Raw genomic sequence first — 21847 nt, 5'->3', positions numbered from 1 at the left:
TGCGCACGCCGGGAAGCCAGCAGGCGGCGAAGATGGCGGAGAGCAGCGGTCGCGCCGGCAAGAGCAGCGGGAGTGGCGCGGGGAAGGGGGCGGTGTCGGCAGAGCAGGTGAGGCGCGGAGAACGCGGAGGGGGCCAACGCGGCTGGGCGTGGAGTCGATGCGAGAAGAGCGGGGAGCCTGAGGCTGGTGCAGGCCCACATTTGCGTGGCCGCCGAGAGAGGGGAGGGTACTTGGAGAAGCTAGCCGAACCCCCGGGGAGAGAGTGGGCGGGTTGGTGGGTGAAAGCCACGCCCCCCTTGGGGTGTTGGTGAGCCTGGGGGAGGGGAAAGCCCTGAGATGCAGGGTCTGGGAGGATGCACAGGTCTGAGGGGAGATAGTCGTCACTTTCCCCACCTCTCCGCACCCTCAGACGGGGTGTGTATGGCAGGGCAAGACAGCTGGTAACGGATCTCAGGGTATTAGTCAACGGGCTGGTTGTGTAGTTTGTTACGTGACCCTGAAACCACGTTGACAGTCGCCGTCACTCTGCAGAGCCACGTGCGTGACTCACATACTCGATAAGTCTAGTGTTCCATACTATTTTAATTTGGGAGTCATTGTTAGATTGAATTTCTTTAGAGACCAGAAACCGTTTTTAATCCGAGTTTGCATTTCCCCCAGTGCCTGACATCGAGAAACGTTTGATAAATTAATTAGAAAGCCCTTTGAGGCTTGGGAAACCATGGTTTGCTGATAGTGGGGCTAGTGTTTAATAGAGGTAAGAAACCTACATAATATAAAGAAAAACGCAGTTAAACAACAGCTCTTTAAATTATAGTTTTATTTATCAGTTATTTGTTGAACAATTACTACAGGCGAGGGTATCTGCATAAAGATTTTTCAAACTGACCTATGCAGTCAAAGAGCTCATAGTCTGGTGGGAAAATAAGACATACAAAATGCTAATATGAGGCAGAAGATAAATTTTATCTTTAATAAAATTTATATTATAAAATTTATAAATTAAATATGAGGTATAAAGTGCTATGGGGTTTTGGGGAGGGGGGAAAGAGAGAGTTTCTGGCTTAAGGGAAAAAAGGGAAGTGAGAGGGAACCTAATACCCTTTTTGAGGGTCTGCCATGTGCCAGGAGCTCTGGTGGGTACAGGGAAACAGATAAATGAAATAGACTTTGTTTTCAAGTTAGCTCCAGACTCATTTGAGAAAAGACAAACGAAACAATAAGATGTACAGGGTTACACAAAGGCCCTTCTTTATGGCAGCTAGAGGAGGGACCTCTAACTAAGCAGGAGGTTATGGGATTTGAGGCATGGGTGGAGAAGGCAAGCTGTGGTATAGTGGGGTGGCCAAGAGTGTCAGAAGTGCACTGGGGTCAGTGGGGTGGGTCAAACCTGTGTTTGAATCACATTTCTCCTGCTTACTGTCTATAGATGACCTCCCATGAGTTAATTCTCTCCACCTTCCCCTCCTATAAAAACATAATGGTACCTACCTCATCACTGCGTTTGATTATTAGGCAAGACAATGCATGCAGTGTTTTGCACAGTGACTGTAATATACTGTGTATTTAATAAGTGCTAGTTATTTTGTTTTCTAGAGGAAATAATCCTTCAGCTCAATTCTAAAGGATGAGAGAAGTTAGTGAAGCAAAGAAGGAAGTGAAGGATTTTCTAGCTAGAGAGAATAATGTGTTTAAGAGCACTAAGGCATGAAACTGCCTGACATGTTTGGGGTGCAGGTGGAGTTAAAGTTTAGGATGGACTACCAGACTTGAATGTGGAGAAAAAGGGATAAAAGAGGATGTGTCTCAAGTTTTTGTCTTTGATGGATGCTGGTGCCATAGGGAATGTAGGAAGATGGACCAGTTTGGGGGGAAAATAAGTTCATTTTAGGATTTTGAGTTTGGGTTTCTTGTGGGACATCCTGGTAGAGACATTTAGAAGGCGGTTTGATTTATAAATCTTGAATTACAGAAAGAAATCTGAGTTGGAGATTCAGATTAGAGAACTATGAGTTTATGAATGGTAGATGAAACCATGATTGTTGATGAAGTCATCGGGGATTTGTACAGAAAGTGAAAAAAGAAGCAGAACAAGGGTGGAACCAATAGTTAAGGGGTTAAAGAAAGAGAGCCCTCAGAAGGGACTGAGGAGTTGTGATAATTGAGTTCTGAGGCTGTTCCTTGCTTAACATTCTCTTGCCTTTGTGCTTGTGTTCCAGAGAGAACACTGGGTAAAAAATAGAAGATTTATCACTGCTGCAAGTTTGATCCACATATGTCCCTTATAAACAAGATGGAAGCAAGTAACACATTGTGCTAGGCACTTCACTTGTTTTATCTTCTGTTATTTAATTACAGCCATTCGAAGTAGGTTGTATTGTCCTCCCTTTATAGATAAGGACATTTGAGTTTCAGGGGCTTCAGTGAATTTACCCAAAGTCAGTAACTGGAAGTGCAGGGCTTTTAATTGAGGGACTTGAGAAGCAGACCTATTTTTTCCGTCTATACTATGATCATATTAGAGATATTTGGGCTGAACCTGAAGGATTGGATAGATTTGAACAGGCGGTACTGGAAATAGAATGTAGGGACAGAGTAGGAAGAGGAGAGCTAGGGAAAGCTTAACTTGACACAAAGTGCAGTGACTGCTAAATTTGTTTAGCTAAATCATGAGGTGTAAGTCAGAAAGATGTGGCCATTAAGGCAAGCTGAGTCTTTGCATGGCAGAGAATTTAGGACTTTTTAATGTAAGCAGTGAGGGAGTCACAGAACGATATATATTATACTATTGACTTTTTTTCCCTGTTACATAAAATAATACATGTTCATTGTAGAAAATGTAAAAACACAGGAAAAAGTACAAAATAAGAAATAAATTACCCATGATGGTACTAGTAGTATCCAGAGATAACTGTTCTTACCATTTTGGAGTATATCCTTTGAGAGGTTTTTCCTCCCTCCTTTATGTTTTTGTATATGTGTGTGTAGATGGAAAGAGAAGGCATGTGTATTTTATGTATTTATGTATTTTGTTTTATAAAATTAGTATTATACAGTATATACTGTTTTGTAATCTACTTTTTAAGCCTAATAATATATCATGAACATTTTTCTGTGTCATCCAAGTGTTAGGAAAATTAAATTAGCAGTAGTGTGTAGGATGGATTTGGAGAGTCCAAAAATAGGGAGATAATTTAGAAGACTCTTGCAGTAGTTCAGACAAGAGATGATGAAGACCTGAACTAGGGTGATGTTAGTGAGCCTAGGAAAAATTGCTGATGCAATAAATCTAGCAGTTGATGGGATAAAGGTGTGTTCGAAGATGAAACCAGGGTTTCCTACCTGAAGGGCTAAAGTGGTGTCGTTAGCAGAAATAGGGGAGACAAGAAGAGGAACAATTAAAACGAGGTAAAAGACGATCAGTTCAGCTTTTGAATGACCTGAGTTTAAGGTATCCATAGGACATTTAGGTGGAGATGTTCTGTAATAATAGCAGCTACTATTTATTGACAACTTGTTATATGCTGGATGTTGTCCTAAGTCCTTGATGTAATTAATTAATCCTCACAACATCCTGTGAGACAGATATTATCTCTACTTTATGGGTAAAGAAACTTAGATTCAAAAAAGAAGTAACTTGCTCATGGTCAGACTTGGAAGCCATTTCTGTCTGACTCCAAAGCTCCTTCCTCTAACTTGGAAATTGGGTTTAGAATTTCTGAGAAGGCTTGGGTTTGCAGGCAATTATAGTAAAGGCAATTGTTGAAACCATAGAAGTAGCTAAGAATACCAGTTGAAATAGTGTAGGTAATAAAGGGAGAAATATTATGAACAGAATCTTAGATCCTGTCTCCATTGTAGGAGCGAGCGGAAGAACGTTCAGAAGGGAGAAAGGAGAGTTGAGAGAAGTAACAGAACCAGAGAACTGAAGGGTCCTGGAAACTACAGGAGAGTAGGGGACCTGCATTGTGTCAGGCACTTGCCATATTATCTCAATTTAGTTATCATTGTTACCATTTGGCAGTGGTTCTCAGCCGGCTGTGATTTTGCCCCCTAGGAAGCATTTGGCGATGCCTGGAGACATTTTGGTTGTCACAAGTAGGAGTTGCTATTGGCTTTTAGTGGGTAGAAGCCAGGGATGTTGCTAAGTATCCTACAATGCACAGGACAGCCCCCCATAACAAAGAATTATCCAGCCCAAAATATCAGTAGTGCTGATGTTGAGAAACCCTGCTCTATGGTATATTAGCTTCGTTTTATAAATGAGGAAACCAAGAGGAGTTAAGTAACTCAGTTATCTAGCAAGTAAATGGCAAAACTATTTGAACCCAGGTCAGAGTCTAAAGTTTGAGCTCTTTCCACCATATCATGGTGCTACTTAAGGAAGAGAATTTCAAGAAGCAGATTGAAGATTGAGAAAAGGTCGTTGGATCATGCAGTTAGGTAGCAGCCCATTCATGATCTTTGAGAAGATAGTTTAATAACTAACAATAGTTTAATAACTGGTATAGATAGAAGACAATTAAAAGGGAATTTAAAGTGGGTTAGGAGTGAATGGGAGTTAAGAAAGTAGAGGCAGTGAGTATAGACTAGTCCTAAAAAAATTTGATGAAGAAAAGGGATGAGAAGCATTATTGATGGAATAGTGGATGGAGTGAGTAGTAAGGTCAGAGAAGTTTTTAGAGTTGAGTATGTTTGTCAGAAAGGGGGTACTGAATTGAAAAGAAGATGTTTAGTGGAGCAATACCCCATAAAATGCTTTTCCCGATGCATCCAATCATAATTCTCTACCTCTTCTATCTATTCTGCTGTTGAACCCAATAAGAGTAAATATGTAGGAAAGAAGGCCAGAGGACGTTTTGGGGATCAAGGTAATGATTGTAGATTTTTCCTGAAGTTATCCAAACTATATGGTATTGATTAAACAAAAAAGAAAACAAGAAAATAAGTCAAATGGAAATAGTTTGACTTTTATAAGAGATTATATATGGCAGCCAGGAGTAATGCCTCAATAGAAATGGATTCTTAGGGGGCCAGCCTGGTGGCGTAGTGGTTAAGTTCGCGCACTGTGCTTCGGCGGCGGGGGTTCACAGGTTCAGATCCCGGGTGTGGACCTACGCACTACTTATCAAGCCATGCTGTGGCAGGCGTCCCACATAAAGTAGAGGACAATGGGCACAGGTGTTAGCTCAGGGCCAATCTTCCTCAGCAAAAAGAGAAAGATTAGCAACAGAGGTTAGCTCAGGGCTAATCTTTGTCACACACACAAAAAAAATGGATGCTTGGAATTAGACAAACCTGGGTACCATTACCAGTTCTTCAACTCACTGTGTTATTTTACCCCCCGACTACTCCACCAGTCTTGGTCTCCTAATCTGTAAAATCAAGGTACATGTCTTATAATAGTGTTTTTTTGTTTGTGTTAGAGTTGAATGAGATAAAGAGTCTAGCACAGTGCCTAGCACATAGTAGTGTTCCTTTACTATACAAACTATGGAAGGAAGGCAGATTATTGTAGGACTATGAAAGAAATAGGTATTTAAAAAGAGGTTGTATTTGCATATTTAAAATTTTCAAAGATTAGAAGGCAGGCTGCATGGTGGAAAATAAGGAACACAATATAAATAGAAAAGATTTTCTATTAGAAAATTTAAGGAATTGATATGCATTTATATGTGAGCACATAGAAGGGGTTAAGATATGGGAGTAGGGGATGGCCAGAACTGCTTTGCAGAAGAATCCTGAAGAAAGAATTAGAGTTAGGCAGAGAAAATAGAGTGAGAGAGGTTTGGAAAAGTGTGCCAGGTAGCATGAAGATTCTATGCAAATACCTGAAGACAAATGATTAGGGGAACTACAAGTGGTTTAAGACAGCACGAGTGCTGAGTGTAAGAGGTGGAGGGAAGGACTGATTGGGAGAAGTCAGCAGGGACCAGGTCTTGACAGGACTTTCTTCTGCTGTGTTTGGATTTTATTCTGATTTGAGCGGTAGGAACCATTCCAGTTTAAGGCATAGGAATAATATGGTTCGATTTAAATTTTAGGTGCCACAGTGTAGGGAATGGATTGAAGGGGGCAGATCTGGAGGCAGTGTGGACCTCAGCTAGGAGGCTACAATAGTATAGGTGAGAGATGACAGTGAGATAGAAGTGGATGGATTTGAGGTATTTAGCAGATGTGACTTAGAGATTAATTGGATGTGGATAGTGAGTCAAGGATGATTCCAGAGTTTCTGAAGTTAAGATCTCTTCCAACTCTAAAAATTATTAAATTAACAAAAATAATAAAAGCTATCATTAGGGCTCTGGGGAAACAGGTACAATCGTGACACTGCTGGTAGCACAGTAAATTCATCTGGTCATCTTGGAGAGCTTTATAGCAACATGCAGTAGAAGCTATGACAATGTTAATAAACTTTGACTCATTAATCTCACTTTTGAGAATATGATTCAAGAAAAGTGGCTATAAAATTTTTGTACTATTTGTCCAGATGTTAAAAATCAATGCTATTTGGGCCGGCCCCGTGGCTTGGCAGTTAAGTGCACGCGCTCCGCTGCTGGCGGCCCGGGTTCGGATCCCGGGCGCGCACCGACGCACCACTTCTCCGGCCATGCTGAGGCCGCGTCCCACATACAACAACTAGAAGGATGTGCAGCTATGACATACAACTATCTACTGGGGATTTGGGGGAAAAAATAAATAAATAAAATCTAGAAAAAAAAAATCAATGCTATTTATTACAGAAAAGTTGGAAACAACCTAAATGTCCCAATAACAGAGGAATAGTTAGATGGTTTTTAAAAGTATATGAATAGGGTATGAATGCTGTAGCCCTTAAAAATAAGAAAACTAGGGGCCAGCCTGGTGGCGTAGTGGTTAAGTTTGCACACTCTGCTTTGGCAGCCCAGGGTTTGTGGGTTCGGATCCCAGGCACAGACTTACACAATGCTCATCAAGCCATGCTGTGGCAGCGTCTCGCATACAAAATAGAGGAAGATTGGCACAGATGTTAGCTCAGGGCCAATCTTCCTCACGGAAAAGAAGAATAATAATAAAATCATGTCCTGCAGATGAATCAATAGAGAAAATGTGATCCATACACACACCCCCCCCCCCCACACACACGAATATTATTCAGTCATAAAAAAGAAGGAAATCTTGCCATTTGTGACAACACGGATGAGCCTTGAGGGCTTTATGTTGAGTGAAAATAAGTCAGAGAAGGACAAATACTGTATGATCCTGTTTATATGTGGAATCTAAAAAAAAATGGACTCATAGAAACAGTAGATCAGTGGTTGCTTGGGCCGGGGAGGCTGGTGATGAGTGAAGGTGGTCAGAGGGACAAACTTGAAGTTATAACATGAATTAGCTCTGGGGACCTAATGTACATCATAGTGAGTATAGTTAACAATACTGTATTGTATACTTGAAAGTTGCCAAGAGAATAGATCTTAAAAGTTCTTGCCACAAAAACAAAAGGTGACTATGTGAGGTGATGGATGTGTTAACTAACTTTATTGTAGTAATCATTTTGCAATATATACATATATCAAATCATAATGTTGTATACCTTAAACTTACACAATGTTAAATGTCAATTATATCTCAATAAAGCTGAAAAAAAAAAACATGCCCTGTATAAAATTGTTTGTACATGCCATTTATGAGAAGGTAAAGAGCTCTGTATAGTTACAAGTATTGAAGTTACTTTTGAATAGGATAAATAGTTGGTATTTTAGTTTAATTGAATTCTTTTTCAGTATGGATGTTTACATGTAAGATGATGATTTAATAGGGCTGAGAGAATCAACACTAACCTGACCATCCCGGCTTATGCCAGACAACTTCAGGAAAACAAAGAATAAAGGAAAGAGAAGGAAAGTTAGGTCTAGCAGTAGGGGAGAAGACCATTAGAAAATTTGTATTTTAAGAGGAAAAATGTGGGAATAGATCACAGCCTCTCTGTCTTCATTACCTGGCAGACTCCAGAGATGGCAGGTTAATATCAGCTTATTTTGCATTTAACTTAAAGTTAGGTTGCAGTTAGCTGCTAAGAGATTTCATTTCCTTTAAGTGCATGAGTGGCTGAAATTTTCCGTAATAACTGTGGATAACTCATACGTTTAACTAGATTTATTTTAGTTTGGTATTTGATTAAAAGTTCGTAAACCAGACCAAGAGGAATTAGGGATTGTTAATTAGCTAGAATGTTTGAAGAAAAGTTGGAATTAAAAAAAAATCTTTTTTTTGCCTTTAGTTGTGTTAAATTAGTGGTTGAAAAGTAGATTCCTACTAATTACTAAGGAAAATAAGTTCAGGCCTCAGAAATTTTAGACACTTAAGCTGATTTCACTGATATATTTAACAATATACATCCAAAGGAATGGGTCATTTGGGTTCTAAGGAGAACATCTAGAATCTGGCTTAGTCATAGAATTTTTTTAGATGAAATTATTTTGATCTGTGACATTGACAATGGAGAAAAAGCTAACTATAAATGGAATAGTTTTGATATAGGCAATGAAGGTGTAGGAAAAGCAACCTGTAGATGACTGAGATTTCCAGGGCATTTGTTGAAACGAGTGGATGAGATTGCCAAGACATTTGTTGAAGTGAGTGGGTGAAAGTAGATTGAAAGGATGATGGATGGGAGAAGGAAGCAAGTTGCTAGAATGAGAAGTTCCTAGTCAGATTTATTCCTTGGTTTATTGGGCTGTAGAAGGGATGTAGGGGTGGTACACATCAGCCATTTGGATTATATTAGCTGTATATGAACCTTGCAGAGAGAGAGCTAGAGATGAGGGACCCTGGTAAAGATGAGGTGGTTAGTCATCAATGGCGGTGAGACTGGAGATGATGTAAATGAGATTGAGAGATTTGGTATGGTTTGGATGGATGGGCCCACTGCTCTCAGCTGACCAGGAGGGTCCAAGGGGCACGTCTGGGTTTGGAGAAAAGGCCATGATAGTAATTAATGTACTTCACTGCTTACAAAGCCATTTCACACTAATTAGTTCATGTGATACAACAGCCCCATGAAGTAGGTATCATTGTCTCCATTTCACAGGTGAGAAAAAACTGAGGCCTGGGCCTCACTTCCGGTGATTGTGTAATTGTTCTGAGGCTTCACTATTCATGCTTTCAAAATACCCCCCTGGTGATTCTAACATGTAGCCAGGGTTGAGAACCATAGGTTAAATGTCTGTCCAAGGCCATAAAGCCACTATGTGGCAGAGACAAAACTTGAAACTTAGTCTTTTGTCTCTGAGCCTTATGTTTTTATTTCTTTTTTTCCCCCAGTGCCCACCCCACCCCCCCATTTTCTTTTCTCATTGCATCTCTTACCTTTCATCAGATATTTCTTTCCAAATATAGTCATCAGGGCCTTATACTGGAGGTGATGATGGTGGTCATATTAGTACCCAGTCTGGTTTTCACACTGTTTTAATTCTCTGCTCAGTTTCTAGGGAACAAGGAGCTGGTAGGAATCACTTCTCTGGGCCTTTACGTATGTTATTTCTTGTGCCTCTTTGGCACACTACTCCCCTACCTCCAATTTTTCATCCTTCAGTCTTCATTTAAGGCATTATCTGTCAGAAAGGCTATATCAGTTGGGGTTTATAGACTGTAGAAACTGACTCTGGGCAGCTTATTATTATCATTATTTTTTAAGGAGTGTTTTAGAAGGATAGTGGGTAGGTCACAGAATTGAACACAAGGAAAAGAAAGCTTAAATAACTAGGCCACACAAAGTTCAAGAACTAGGGCAGCTTTGGGGATTTCAGGAATAGGAATGGATCATCTCTGTAGGACAACTAGGTGTCTTAGCTCCAACTGCCTTCTGTACCTGTTTGTTTCTACCCAAAATTCAGTTCCTGTAGAAAGACTCTAGTACAGAATAGGTCACTACCCCTGTGGTCAAGGAGCAAGTGTCCTGTGATTAGTAGCCCCACAAGAACCCTACTGAGTTAAAGAGGGGCAGTTCCCTAATGGAGGGGTGCTGGGCAGACCCAAACAAGAGTTACTTGTTACAAAACCTTTCCTGACAGCCCTCTTTACCTGCAAGTCTAAGCTCCCCTGTAGGTGCTCCAGGAGCTCTCCACCCCCATCCCTATATTACAAATGCCTATTCCTCACCAAACTGTAAGCTGCAAGATGGCCTGGCAAATATCTCACACCTAGTAGGCACACAGTGTTGGGTGAATGGAATTCCAGACAGACTTAAGTTAGAAATTGCAAACTTGTAGGTGTCCACTACTGCATCTTTGTAAAGCCTGCCATCCTATGTCGTTTCTTGACCTTCTGCCATTTCCACTGTCCCCTCTCTCACCTCGTCTCTTTCTCACTTTCTTAGGTCATTGCTGGCTTCAACCGCCTTCGGCAGGAACAGCGGGGCCTGGCATCCAAAGCAGCTGAGCTGGAGATGGAGTTGAATGAGCACAGGTGAGGAAGCCGGAAGAAGCAAACAACAGGAGAGTTGGATGGGCCATTTTGTAAGGGAGGGTTGCAGTAGAGTGGAACTGAATTCTCAGATCCTGCCTTGTCCTGCTACCCCAGCCTAGTGATCGATACGCTGAAGGAGGTGGATGAAACCCGCAAGTGCTATCGCATGGTTGGAGGAGTGCTGGTGGAGCGGACTGTCAAAGAGGTGCTGCCTGCTTTGGAGAACAACAAGGAGCAGGTGAGCAGGAATCCCTGGGTAGAAGCTCTGGGCAACAAAGGGGTAAGGAAGGGGAGGCCAGGGATTTAGGGGATATGGTGGAGGAAAGTCTGGGTAGGAACTCCTCTTGAAGACAGCATTAATAGTCTATTAGCTTATACTCTTTATGCTATGCTATGCTAAGTATAACTCCTTAGACAAGAGGAGGTGCTGGCTGTATGCCTCTTTCCATGGGCTCTGTGACTGGCTGATTTGGGGGAGGGGAGGTGGTTAAAGCAGTGCTTCTCACAGTGTAGTCCAGGGATACCTGCATCCATGTCACCCAGAGGACTAATTTAAAAATGCAACTTCCTGGACCCTCTCCTGGACCCACTGATTCAGAACCTTTAGGGATAGAGCCCCATGAAGGGGCAGTTAAATAAGCAGCCCAGGTGATTCTTATGTACACTAAAGTTGGTAAACTATTGTGTTTGAGAAAGGAATAATTTTAGTGTCTGGGCTCTACTATTAATACTTGGTTAAAGGTGAGGTTGGAGGTATCATCTGTCCTTCACTTCCCCCAACCATAGTCCATACCAGGTGGGGGAAGGGAGTCCTGAAATCCTTATATAATCCCTGTCGTTTTCCCTTTAGATACAGAAGATCATTGAGACACTGACACAGCAGCTTCAGGCAAAGGGAAAAGAACTAAATGAATTCCGGGAAAAGCACAACATTCGTCTCATGGGGGAAGACGAGAAGCCAGCAGCCAAGGAAAACTCAGAAGGGGCTGGGGCTAAGGCCAGCTCAGCTGGAGTGTTGGTCTCCTAGGGACCAAGGCCTTTGCATTTTTTTTTTACCCTGACTCCCATTTCTTCTAATTTCTCTTTATTGTTATTATTATTATTTTCTCTGCTATTGTAATATTTTTTTGTTAATTAAATGTTTTGGTCAGAATGCTTAGCTCTAGCCTGAAGCTTTCTTCCAGTATCAGGGATGGTATTTGTATGGCGCACAGAAAAGTATATGATTTGTGGTTTTTGGTTCCCTCAGTTTAATGGCTCACAATATCAGAAGAGGTCCCATATTTTATCCTTTCCCTTGCAAATAAAAATATATCTACTTATTTACTGCCCTCCCCCCAAAAAGATTCAGAGACAAATGTTAACTCTCAGATTGAACTTTAATAAGCATTTGAAATGAGGCAGATAGCTCTGGTGATAATGCTTTATGAGTTTGCAACAAAATAGAGGCTTGGCAGTCTGTCTTGGCACTTCTTTAGATAAAGAGGTCCAGGATGCAAACCTGTGGACTAGCTGTCCTCCCATCCTCACCAAAACCCCCAACCAGGTAAAGCTGATCATTCCAAAGGCAGGTCCGATGGCCCACGCGTTTCAGCCCACGGTCTGCACAGGGGAAGTGGAACCACAGAGAAGGAGACTTGCCTGTTGGGTAAGGGCAGAGGGGGGTTATTAAGGCAGTATCACATTGGCACCCGAGGGGCTCTTAATAAGACTAAAGTCTTGCCCGTTTTTTTCTCATTTGATTTGTGGGCCTCTTCAAAATTTAATATTCTGTGTATTCCTTTAGCTTGTCAACTAATTCTTCCTCCTCTCTCCCCCATCACTCCATTCTGTTTATGTAGTCTTCTATCTTCCCACCTTTTCCCCTCCTCAACCATTAAGCCGGCTCTCACGGGTATCATAGATGTAGAGGTCATTGCAGATGGTGTCTCTAGCTCTGGTCAGAGTTTCTCCACCAAACAGCACAGCAAAGGGCCCCACCACAGAACATGAGTGATGCCGTAGTCCCTGAGGCCCCTGCCGGGACCCCTGCCCACTGCTCACAAGCCTTGCAAGCTGTTCCATCAAATGGGGGGCAACAGGTGGTTCCTCCTTTGGGGAGAAAGAAGGGATTGTCTGGAGGGATTTGGGCATCACAAGTTCAGCCCCCTTCCCACCCTTAAGCAAGATGTGGGTAGATCATACCTTAATCTTCCCATGACTCCAATGCCCAGCTACTTCTGGTTCAGCTGAGTTGCAACCCCCAAAGAGCAATAGCTGGTGACTCGGGTGGGGCCCAGGAGTTTGGAGCAGGGCAGCACAGTGACCTGAGCGTGAGACTGTGTGGCAGCCTTCTTCCTTGTAGCTGTGGATTTGCAGAAATTCAAGCCTGAGTTGGGTTGGTACAGTAAGTGCTGTACTGCTTCCCTCCCTCTCCACTGCCAAGGATAGAGGGGAGGCATGGGACAGTGCGGTAGGTCCGATGAGAGGGAGGGTAATATTGGTGGAGAGTTCAGCTATCTCACACATGGTAGATTCCCAGGGAGAGAGGGTGCTAGGGTGAGGATGTGGATAAGTGGCCTGCGAAATTGTTTAGGCTTTGCTTTTCCAGAGTGTAGATGAAGGGAGGGTGAAAAGTTTTGGGTAGGGGGTGCCATACCAATAGGTGTGGGCGCGGGGGTCCAGCCTTAACGTGTAGATGCTTCCATAGCGACGCTGAGTGCGGGTCCCTCCCTCCCGGCCTGCCACCCGCAGCTCTCGGTCGGAGAGGCGGGTACAGGTGTGACTGCTGAGGCCAGCAGGGGGGCAGTTGCCAGAGGCTGCGGTCCACGCCTCCCACACTCCGCGCTCCGTGTCCAGGGCGGCCACTGTGGCCAGGCGACGCGACCCGTCCCAGCCGCCCACCACGCAGAGCCAGCGCCCGCCCACGGGCACCGCGTCGTGATGGCTGCGCCTCGGGCCGCCCCGGGCTCCCACCCGCACGGCCAGACCCGCAGCCGGGTCGAAGACCACCGTATCACTGCTCGGCTCTCTCGCCCCTCCGGCTAGGACACCTCCCACCAGATAGAACCGTCCCCGCAGTTCGGTGCATGAGTGGAAGGCCCGCGCCAAAAGCGCATCCCCAGCCACCGGCCGCCAGGTCCAGCCCGAGCCCCCCGCCCCACCCTGGGGCACCGCCACCGCCATGCGCCCGGGGAAGGGGGCGGGCTGCGGTGCCGGGGGCCCGGGGGGCGCCCCCACATGGGGGCCAGGCACCTCGCCTTCCGCGGGCTGCCCCCGGGAACCGCCCCTCCCGGAACCCGGGTCCCCACCTCAAGCCACCGGCTTCTCTCCGCCGTCGCCCAGCAACCGCTGCAGCGGCTGCAGCACGACCGCGGCAAACTGAAGGTCGCAAAGCACCGGTTACTGTGGAGACAGGAGACCTGGATAGGTACCAGAATCGTACAGTGTTGTCACCGTGGCGACAGGAGCTGTGCGAGGTCAACAAAATTCCTGAAAGATTGTTAACCTTGGAAAGTCGGAGGACAGCCAGTTCATCAGAAGGACCCCTGTTATCTAAGCTGGGAACTGATTTGGGATTATGACATTTGACGTGCAGATGTTGCTCTGCGGGGGCCAGTGAGGGACCGTGTACTTTTGGCTTCGCGTTTCTAATTCGTATACTGACCTCCCCAGGGATGAGCTAGGAAGGAAAGACAGAAGTCAGAGGGTGAGGCAGTGAAAGTGAACTGAGCACTGGCCTGGGGGCTTTGGTCCCAACTATGCCCCTGACTCTCAAAGTGGCTGTTTCCTAGGCCTCCTCAGCTTTCTCGTTTATAAAATGTGCTGTTGGTTTATCCCTTAGGTGTCTTCCAGGCGGTCATTCTCTGGCAGACTTGAAGGTCCTGAGTGATTGGGTGGGAAGGTCCTTTCCGCTCTGGCCACTAGAGGGGGGTAGAACCCAGTCTCTCAGGGCACATTGTAAGAGCGTGTGTGTGTCTGTGTGTGTCTGTGTGTGTCTGTGTCTGTGTCTGTCGGGGGTGAGGGGAAATACCTAAGGCGTACTTCACCTTCGAGCACTTTCCACTACTTCGAGCGTCCTAGGAAGAGTAGTTCCTTATTTCATCTTGCCTCATAGGCTCACACAACAAGGAAACTGAGGTATTGTGGCATCTGGAACTCAAGATTAAAGGGCAGGGAGTTTCTCCTGATAAGATCCAGGGCAGAAACTGCCCAGCCTTAGAAGCTGGATGGGGGGGAAGTGGGGGAGGGGTGAGAAAAACAGACTCCTGCCCCTCCTTGGTATCTTCCTTTTATTCAAGCCTGAGCTTCTTAACTCTATTTCTCCAGGACCCAGTGAAGAAAGAAGAGGCCCAGATCCAAGCTGACTAGTTTCAGCTATAGGAGGAAATGAAGACAGATTTCTACTCACAGCACAGCTAAGGTGGGACAGAAACAAGACTTATGTCCCCCAGGGCTGGGCTGTAAACGGGAGTGATGACTGTCACTTTTGCCTTTGGTTTCTACACATCAACTTGATCCCCATCATACTCAGAAGTTGAGGCCATAGAGAGAGGCGAGGGTTGCACTGGGCATGGACAAGTAATTCAGGGCTCTGATAGCACAGCAGGGCTTTCCCCCTCCTGATCCTAACTCTTGGTCCTCAGGGAAAGCAGCATGGGGAGGGGATGGGCAAGAAGGCACAGTTAGAAAGACTGGAGAGTTACCAGGACCTGTTCTCCACCTGTACCTTTAAGCTGAGACCCAATAATAGTTTTGAAAGTCTCTGCCCACTCAACTACAGCTTTCCCTGAGTCTGACAAGGAGGATCCTCAATTTTCCCAGATCATGGTAAAAAATCTCTACAAAGTCACTAACTTGTAATGTCCTTGGCTGAAATCTGAAAGCCAGTCTTCTTCCTAAGGCTTCTGACTGGCTAACCTCCCAACAGCTGGATTCAGATCTGTCACACTCCTAGGATTCAGGCAGGAGCTGCCTAGTGGGTGGGGTCATTTTGCTTAAATCTTATTGGCCTATATACCCATTTTAGGCTGTTGCTTTTGCCTAAGTCTTTAGCTGTTCTGCCAGACTCATTTTTTGCCTCTCCTGGATAGAACAGGAAACTCCCCACCCCAGGGGCCTTTCCAGCTCCTCTCTCCCAGCTTTGTTTTCCTTCTCCTTCCAGCTTCCACTGTGACTCTGAGTCCTCAGCAGTGCGCATTTCACTTGGACATGGAGCCTGAACTTCACATACTCCTTGGCTGTACCCCCTCCAGTTCTGTACCTCCTCCAGTTCCACCTAGTAGCCAGAGGCATCTATCCATTGCTCCTCCAAATATAGACCCAGGGGGAGGAGCTGCCCAGGATTCCTACCTCCCCTCACTAGTCTGAATCAAGCCCATATTTTGGAGAAGGCAGAAAAGAATCCAGCAAAAATAAAAAAAGAAGAAGAAGAAAAGAGAGAGAGAAAGAAAACAAGCTGATCTGCATTTGTATGACACATTCTTCACACCCCAGGACAGCATCAAAAGTGGTCTGTAATGACCCTGTCAATGATACAAAAAGTGGAAGGGCATTAAGATAGAGTCAAGGGTAGACTTGAGAGAGAACTGTGAGAGGTAAGGAGAAGAAGGGCAACCAAGGCTCCTCCTCTGGACCTGCTTTCACTTACTAATAATATCCAGGGATAATCTCTGTCCAGGAAGAGGGTGGGGGCAGATCATCCTGAAAGTCTCATAATCCTGCCATGATCCTGTGAGTTTGGTCTCAGTTGGCCATTTCTGGCAAGCAAGGACCCCTACAGCCCAGCTTCCCAGTCTTAGATGTCTGTCCCAACCCCAAATCTATACCCCCTTGTCTCAAACCTTCACGAAACTCTTAGTCGCTTTTCTCCTTCCTGTAACCCCATTTTCTGACCCTGGAACCATCATCCCTGGTTCTCAGCATTGTTCAGTACACACAGAAAGCCAACGGTTGGACTTTAGGGGTCTTAGTCACACTCTCAAGACTCCCTCAATTCCCTCTGCGTACATCTCCCAGGCTGTCCCACCCGTCAGCCCCTCTCTCTGGCTCTTTCTCTATTGTCCTTTGACTCTTCTACATTTTTCCCACAGCTCATTCTGGCCAGTTGACTTCCTGGCCCCATGCCTTTCTGGCCCCAATTCTAGCTCTTGGCTCTCAGCTCAGCCAGAATAAGGACATGGACAAACAGAAGGACAGAGGAATGACCAAGGAAAGAGACTGCAAGAGGTCATACCTTGAGAGCTCCTCTGACTGAGATGTGATCTGGAAGGAGTTTGAGAGAAAGGTGGAACTGTAAGCAGACTTGGGGTGAGGGGAGTGGGAATCAGGCAAGTTAGAGAATGATGGAGAGATGGGGTAAGCATGGGGAAGAACTTGAATTTTGGGGGGACTTGGCAGTATTAAGTAGGAAAGTATCCTTGGGTCATTGTTGAGTGGTCAAAATTGAGGGCAGAAGAGGGAAATACCTGAGTGATCCCAGCAGTGGGCAAGTAGGCGTCCAGAAATTTCTCTTTAGGTCTTTCTGTCTCTGTTTCAGATTTCATCCCAGCTTCTTTGTCTCTTTGAGTTACTCCTCTTCATTAACTCTGTGTGTGTGCGTGCGTGTGTATGTGTGTGTGTGTGTGTGTGTGTGTATGTATGTTTGTATCCCCCCTCCTCCCCGTATCTATCTTTCTCTAGGGTTCCACTTATCTCACTGTGCTGTGAGATCTGTCTCTCACCATCTCTACTGTTGTGTTTTTCTCTCTCTGGGTATGCCCTTTTCTCTCTTTATCCCTGTACTGCTGAACAGAGCCAACCATCTGACTTTCCTGGAAAGAGCTTTGGGACTTTCCAGGAGTGGCCAGGCTTCTCCCCTTTGGCTGTATTCTGAAACCATAGAACCAGTTTTGGGGTCCCTGGGCACAGTCATAGGGTATTGATTACTGATGAGGACCTGAGTGAGCATCAACATATGGGGCTTTTTCAGGGAGTGGGATTTCCTCAGAGAAGACTTTAGAGCATGGAGGCCTGGGCTCGGGGAGGGAAGCAGCCTGGCAAGGGGAGGTTAGACTCCAGTCTTTGTTCCTCTACCCTTTCCTTATGGCTCATGGACTGGTGCTTCCTGATCTTGCTAATTATCAGAGGCAGGGGAATCTTGCTCTGTTTTTTGATTCCTAGCTCTTCTTCTTTTATGCCACTTCTAGAATTGAAGGAGAAATTGAGGTTCAGAAAGATTTCAAGGTGAGGCTGGTGGGGGGTTACTAGGGGTTCCTGCAAGGAAGGCACTGAAGTTCATCGTGGGGGGTGTGGTGGGAGATGCTCAGAAGGGAGTCAGGGGCATGCTCTACTCGACTTCCACCCTGCCTCTCCCAAGGAGCAGGACTTACCTCCTCTGTCCTCATCTCAAAGGCTCCCAACCTCACTGTCTCCGGGACTGAAAACTGATGCAGGACGGGGTCCAAGTTTCCAGGTGCAGTGGAAGCAAGGCCAAGAACTGGTCCTGCTGCAGCAGGGCCTTGGGGACATCTTAAAATTGGAAGACCTGGCCCCTGCTTTCCAAGACCAGGCAGAGACAGAGCCTGGGGCACCTGGGACTAGGGACTCATCTGCAGCTGCACCACATCCTGGCCTATGACCAGGGCAACTACACCTGCCTGCTGAGCACTGAGCACTGATGATGGAAACAGGTGGAGCTGCAGGTCTGAGGTGACTTTGGGTCCTGGTGGAGGGAGAAAGGAGGGAATTAGGGTTTACAAGAGGGAGAGGTGAATACTCCTGGGCCATACAGAAGGAGGATTATGCTAACAGATTTCAAAAGAAAATCTGCCCTCAAATTACAGGAATCCCCAGTTCCTACCAATTCCCCTACTTGCCACCTCCCCCTTGTGTCCTCTCAGCTTCTGCTCTAATGTTGTCTAATGTCTTCCCTTAGGGACCTTTCAACACTTGCCCTCTCCCCTCAGGGTCTTCCCTACTGTTTTCCCTGCGCTCCCACCCCTTCTAGGCTTCTCACAGCCCCTGGGTCTCATGGTATCTTTCTTGATCCACAGCCCCATTTTTTGCTCTGCAGCTGTCCTGTCACCCCCAGTGCCCAGTCCAAGGATGATGCTTGATTGTAGGGCCTCAGGAGGCTTTTCCCGGGGGAAGCGGAGTTGGGTGATGGCAAGAGCTCAGGCTGATGGCCAGGAAGGAGTTCGTCTTTGGTTTGGAGAGGAACCACACCCTCAGCATCCCAGCTGAGAAGCTATAAAGGCCAGGTGTTACCTGCAGATGCCCCTGGTGATGCAGGCTCTGTGGGCTGGCCCGGGCCCTGGGGGCTGCCTCCATGTTTCCCAACAGGTGGGCTCCCTGGGAGAAGCCTGGCCCTTTCTGTGGTTGGGATGGAGATGGGAGAATACAGGGGAACACAGTTTGGGGTCCTCACTAGAATCCATTTTCTCATCAAATTCTCAAGACCCCGCCTAACCTTTCCTCCTACCTCCTCTTTGCTGCTACATCTTCTGCTGCCGTTGTCACCACCTGGAGGACTCTGATTTCCACCAGGGCTCTTACTCTTGTCCTAGACCACCCAGGGCCTATTTCTAGACCCTTCTAAAAATGCTAGCCCATCTAGAGACACTTGGTCAAAGAATAAAGGCATCTGCCTCTTAACCCATGTCGTGGTCCCTGATTTCATGGTTGTGTATTTACAGAAGCTTGGTGAGTTCATGGGGTGAGAGCAAAGAGGAGGGGCTCTGCACACAATGGCCTCCTGAGAAACAGGGCCCAAATGTGCCTTATGTTCAGCTCTCTCCTCCCCTGGGTGGTTCACTCCAGCTTGGGCTCTTTAGGAACAAGCTCAGGGGGCTCCAAGGGATGTTGTTAGGCAAGCAGGAAGTGTGATTGTCATTAAAGGATGGGGCTGGGTACTGGGATCAGTGGGCCCACAGGATAAGCATATAGAACAGCATAGCACAGAGCAAAGTTTAGATGGCATCTCTTGGAAAACAGGATGCCACCATCCTAATACTGGGCACAGTGAAGCTCCAGCTGGAGAGGAGCAAAGGTGTTTTTCAGTGGAGGAAAAGCTGCTGGAGCCCCTGTTTTCTTTATGGGGACCCTCCCCAGCCCTCCATGGGTGAGGAATGTCCTAGGGAGAAGCAGGAGTGACCTTGAAGTTTCTACCTGAAATAGCCTTGGTCCTGGGGGTGGAATCAAGTCCCAAATCAGAAATCCCCCACCACAATGTCAATCAGCCCCCCAACACCTTTCTATATAAACTGCAGAAACCAAGGCAACGAGCAGATCAGGAACAGCTTAATATTACAGAGAAACAAAGCTGTGTAGAAATGGATCGCACACATCTTGTCCACACCCCTGCTTCAAACTATTTCCATTCTGATTTATTATCCACTCTCATGTCTCCCAAAGCCCAACGGTTTCCCCCTAACCCTCTGACTCTGCTCTGACCTGAGATCTTGCTGCAAACAAACAGGATATTACTTACTAAAGAGCACTCTCATTTACTCCTACCCCAACCCCATCCTCCTGACACACCACCCCCATCCCTTCGCACCCTGACCCACTCCCTCCTTCCCCCACTCACTCAATCTGACCCTCACTCTCACTCTTCTTCTCCTCCACACCACCCCACCCATTCTTGTCCCTCCCTGACTCACCTCCAAGTCCCATTGACACAAACAAAAATTTCAGCACAACCCACTCCAACCGGTTTGGCTTAGGTGTGCAGCCTGCCATGGGGACAGACACGGGTTACACACGGATGCTTGGACACATGGAGATAATGAACATCTGCAGATATGCACACAGAGATAGTCCTGAGTATGGGCATGGCATGTATACATACAGAGACATGTAGGAAATGCATGATGGTGGGATACGGCGTGTTATAATTGTTTATGTTTGTCTCTCATGATTGAGGGCTCCTTAAGGTCAGGGACCCGTGCGTTATGTGTCTCTGTCCCCTCCCTGGAGCCTGGCACAAAGTGGTGCTCACTAAATGTCTGTTGAATGAACTAAGGCGTGCAGGCATGCACACAGTGATGTCGCTCAGACAAATACACATGCTAAAGATGCCACCTTGGCTTGAATCGTTCCCATTCTTAGGGCCCAGAATGTGGGTGGGAGGAGGATAGGTATTGAGGCATGAGGGGAATGGGGGTTCAATGAGGAAGAAAGTGAAAAGTCTGGAAAGTCTTCCCCAACCAAATACTTTCTTCCAGCCCTAGCCCTGGAGTCTGCCTTCCACAGGCTTCATCCTAGAAGAGGGCAGGAAAGGCCTATGTATGAGGGCAAATTCCCCAAGAGCACAGCCCTTGTGAGACACACAGGACTGAGGGCGCAAGGGGACAGAGGGATTGGAGATAGGTATTTGTTAGATAAGGAGGAGAAAGACTCCTACCTCAAGCAAAGGCCTGGAGTGGGCTGCCTGGCTCAAGTGCTCCCTCTCAGGCCCAATGGTGCCCTTAGCCCTCAAGGCCACCTCTGTTGTTTACAAACACCAGAACATACCCATGAAAAAATATTGGGTAAATCATAAAAAAATCCCAGGTTTAACACCACCTGGAGAGTCCTGCCTCCCTCAGTGCTCCATATGGCTAGAGTTTGGGATGAGTGATTGAGGGTCCCAACCAGGGGCTCACACACTTCCTGACGGGTAGCACTGTGGAGAGGTAAGGGTATGTTGTGAATGGGAAGGCCAAAGGAGACTTAGGGACTAACTGCTTTCCCAACCTCATGCCTCAGTTTCTCCTGTGGTTTCTTGGACCAGGAGGGATGAATCCGTGGGAAGGAAAGGAGCTCCTCTGAAGCCATGTGATAGGATCTAAGGTGTGATAACTATAATTATAACACAGGATTCTCCCCCCGCCCTTTCCCCCCAGCCCTACCCCACCCCTGCCACAATGGATCTCAAAGCAGCATTGAGGTGGGGCTGCTCCCCTGGCCTAGGTGGGGAGCTGAGTCCTCAAGAGGGGAAAGGGTTCACCAAGGCAGAGATGGAGAGAAAATGGGGAGTTTTGGCCTCCGGCCTGGCCCTTGAGGCTACTCCTGACCTATGAGTAATAGCCCGCGAAGAAGAGGTCACTACCATGGTCATGGCTGAGAATTGGGATCTAGAGCCAGAGTTGGGGTCATGTCCAGAGGCAGGGTTAAAGTCCGGGTCACAAACAAGGTCCAGGAGAGTCAAGATCTCCACTTCACTAACCCTTTTCCATACTGACATCCATTCATTCATAAATTCATGCCTTCAACAAAATGTATTCAGTCCCCATTAAGTCCTGTGGATTGTCCCAGCACGGGTGACTGAGACAAGATCCTAAAACAAGCCCAACTTTCAAGGAGTTCACAGACTACAGCTCTCGTCTTGTCCCTCAATTTAACATGTTTACTGAATCCCTGGCATGTAGCAGGCTTCAATCAATGTTTCTTGAATCGAAGC

General features: G+C 46.2%; 2 protein-coding genes across 5 annotated transcripts; one reads left to right on the top strand and one right to left on the bottom strand.

The window, feature by feature from the left end:
* Positions 1–3: 3 nt before the first annotated feature.
* Positions 4–11605, top strand: PFDN2 (prefoldin subunit 2). The gene is made up of 4 exons (XM_058539654.1): positions 4–107; positions 10358–10446; positions 10561–10684; positions 11297–11605. Exons 1-4 carry the CDS (start codon positions 33–35, stop codon positions 11471–11473), a joined length of 465 nt encoding a protein of 154 aa, XP_058395637.1. The 5' UTR covers positions 4–32; the 3' UTR covers positions 11474–11605.
* Positions 11606–11806: 201 nt separating this feature from the next.
* Positions 11807–13749, bottom strand: KLHDC9 (kelch domain containing 9). 4 transcript variants are annotated; one of them, XM_058539632.1, is made up of 4 exons: positions 13085–13746; positions 12631–12790; positions 12339–12561; positions 11807–12087 (listed from the first exon to the last, which is right to left on the bottom strand). In XM_058539632.1, the coding sequence occupies exons 1-4, from the start codon at positions 13609–13611 to the stop codon at positions 11921–11923; spliced, it is 1077 nt and encodes a 358-aa protein (XP_058395615.1). In that variant the 5' UTR covers positions 13612–13746; the 3' UTR covers positions 11807–11920. The 4 variants fall into 4 exon arrangements, with proteins under 4 accessions (XP_058395615.1, XP_058395616.1, XP_058395617.1 ...); XM_058539633.1 differs by having other exon boundaries at positions 12339–12537; positions 13085–13744; XM_058539634.1 differs by having other exon boundaries at positions 12026–12087; positions 12304–12561; positions 13085–13749.
* Between the last annotated feature and the right edge of the window lie 8098 nt (positions 13750–21847).

The sequence above is a fragment of the Diceros bicornis genome, chromosome 4 (assembly GCF_020826845.1).
Source record: "Diceros bicornis minor isolate mBicDic1 chromosome 4, mDicBic1.mat.cur, whole genome shotgun sequence".
In the NCBI taxonomy this organism is placed as follows: Eukaryota; Metazoa; Chordata; class Mammalia; order Perissodactyla; family Rhinocerotidae; genus Diceros; species Diceros bicornis.
Note: the sequence above shows the minus strand (reverse complement) of the source record. Positions and strands in the feature narration are given on the sequence as shown.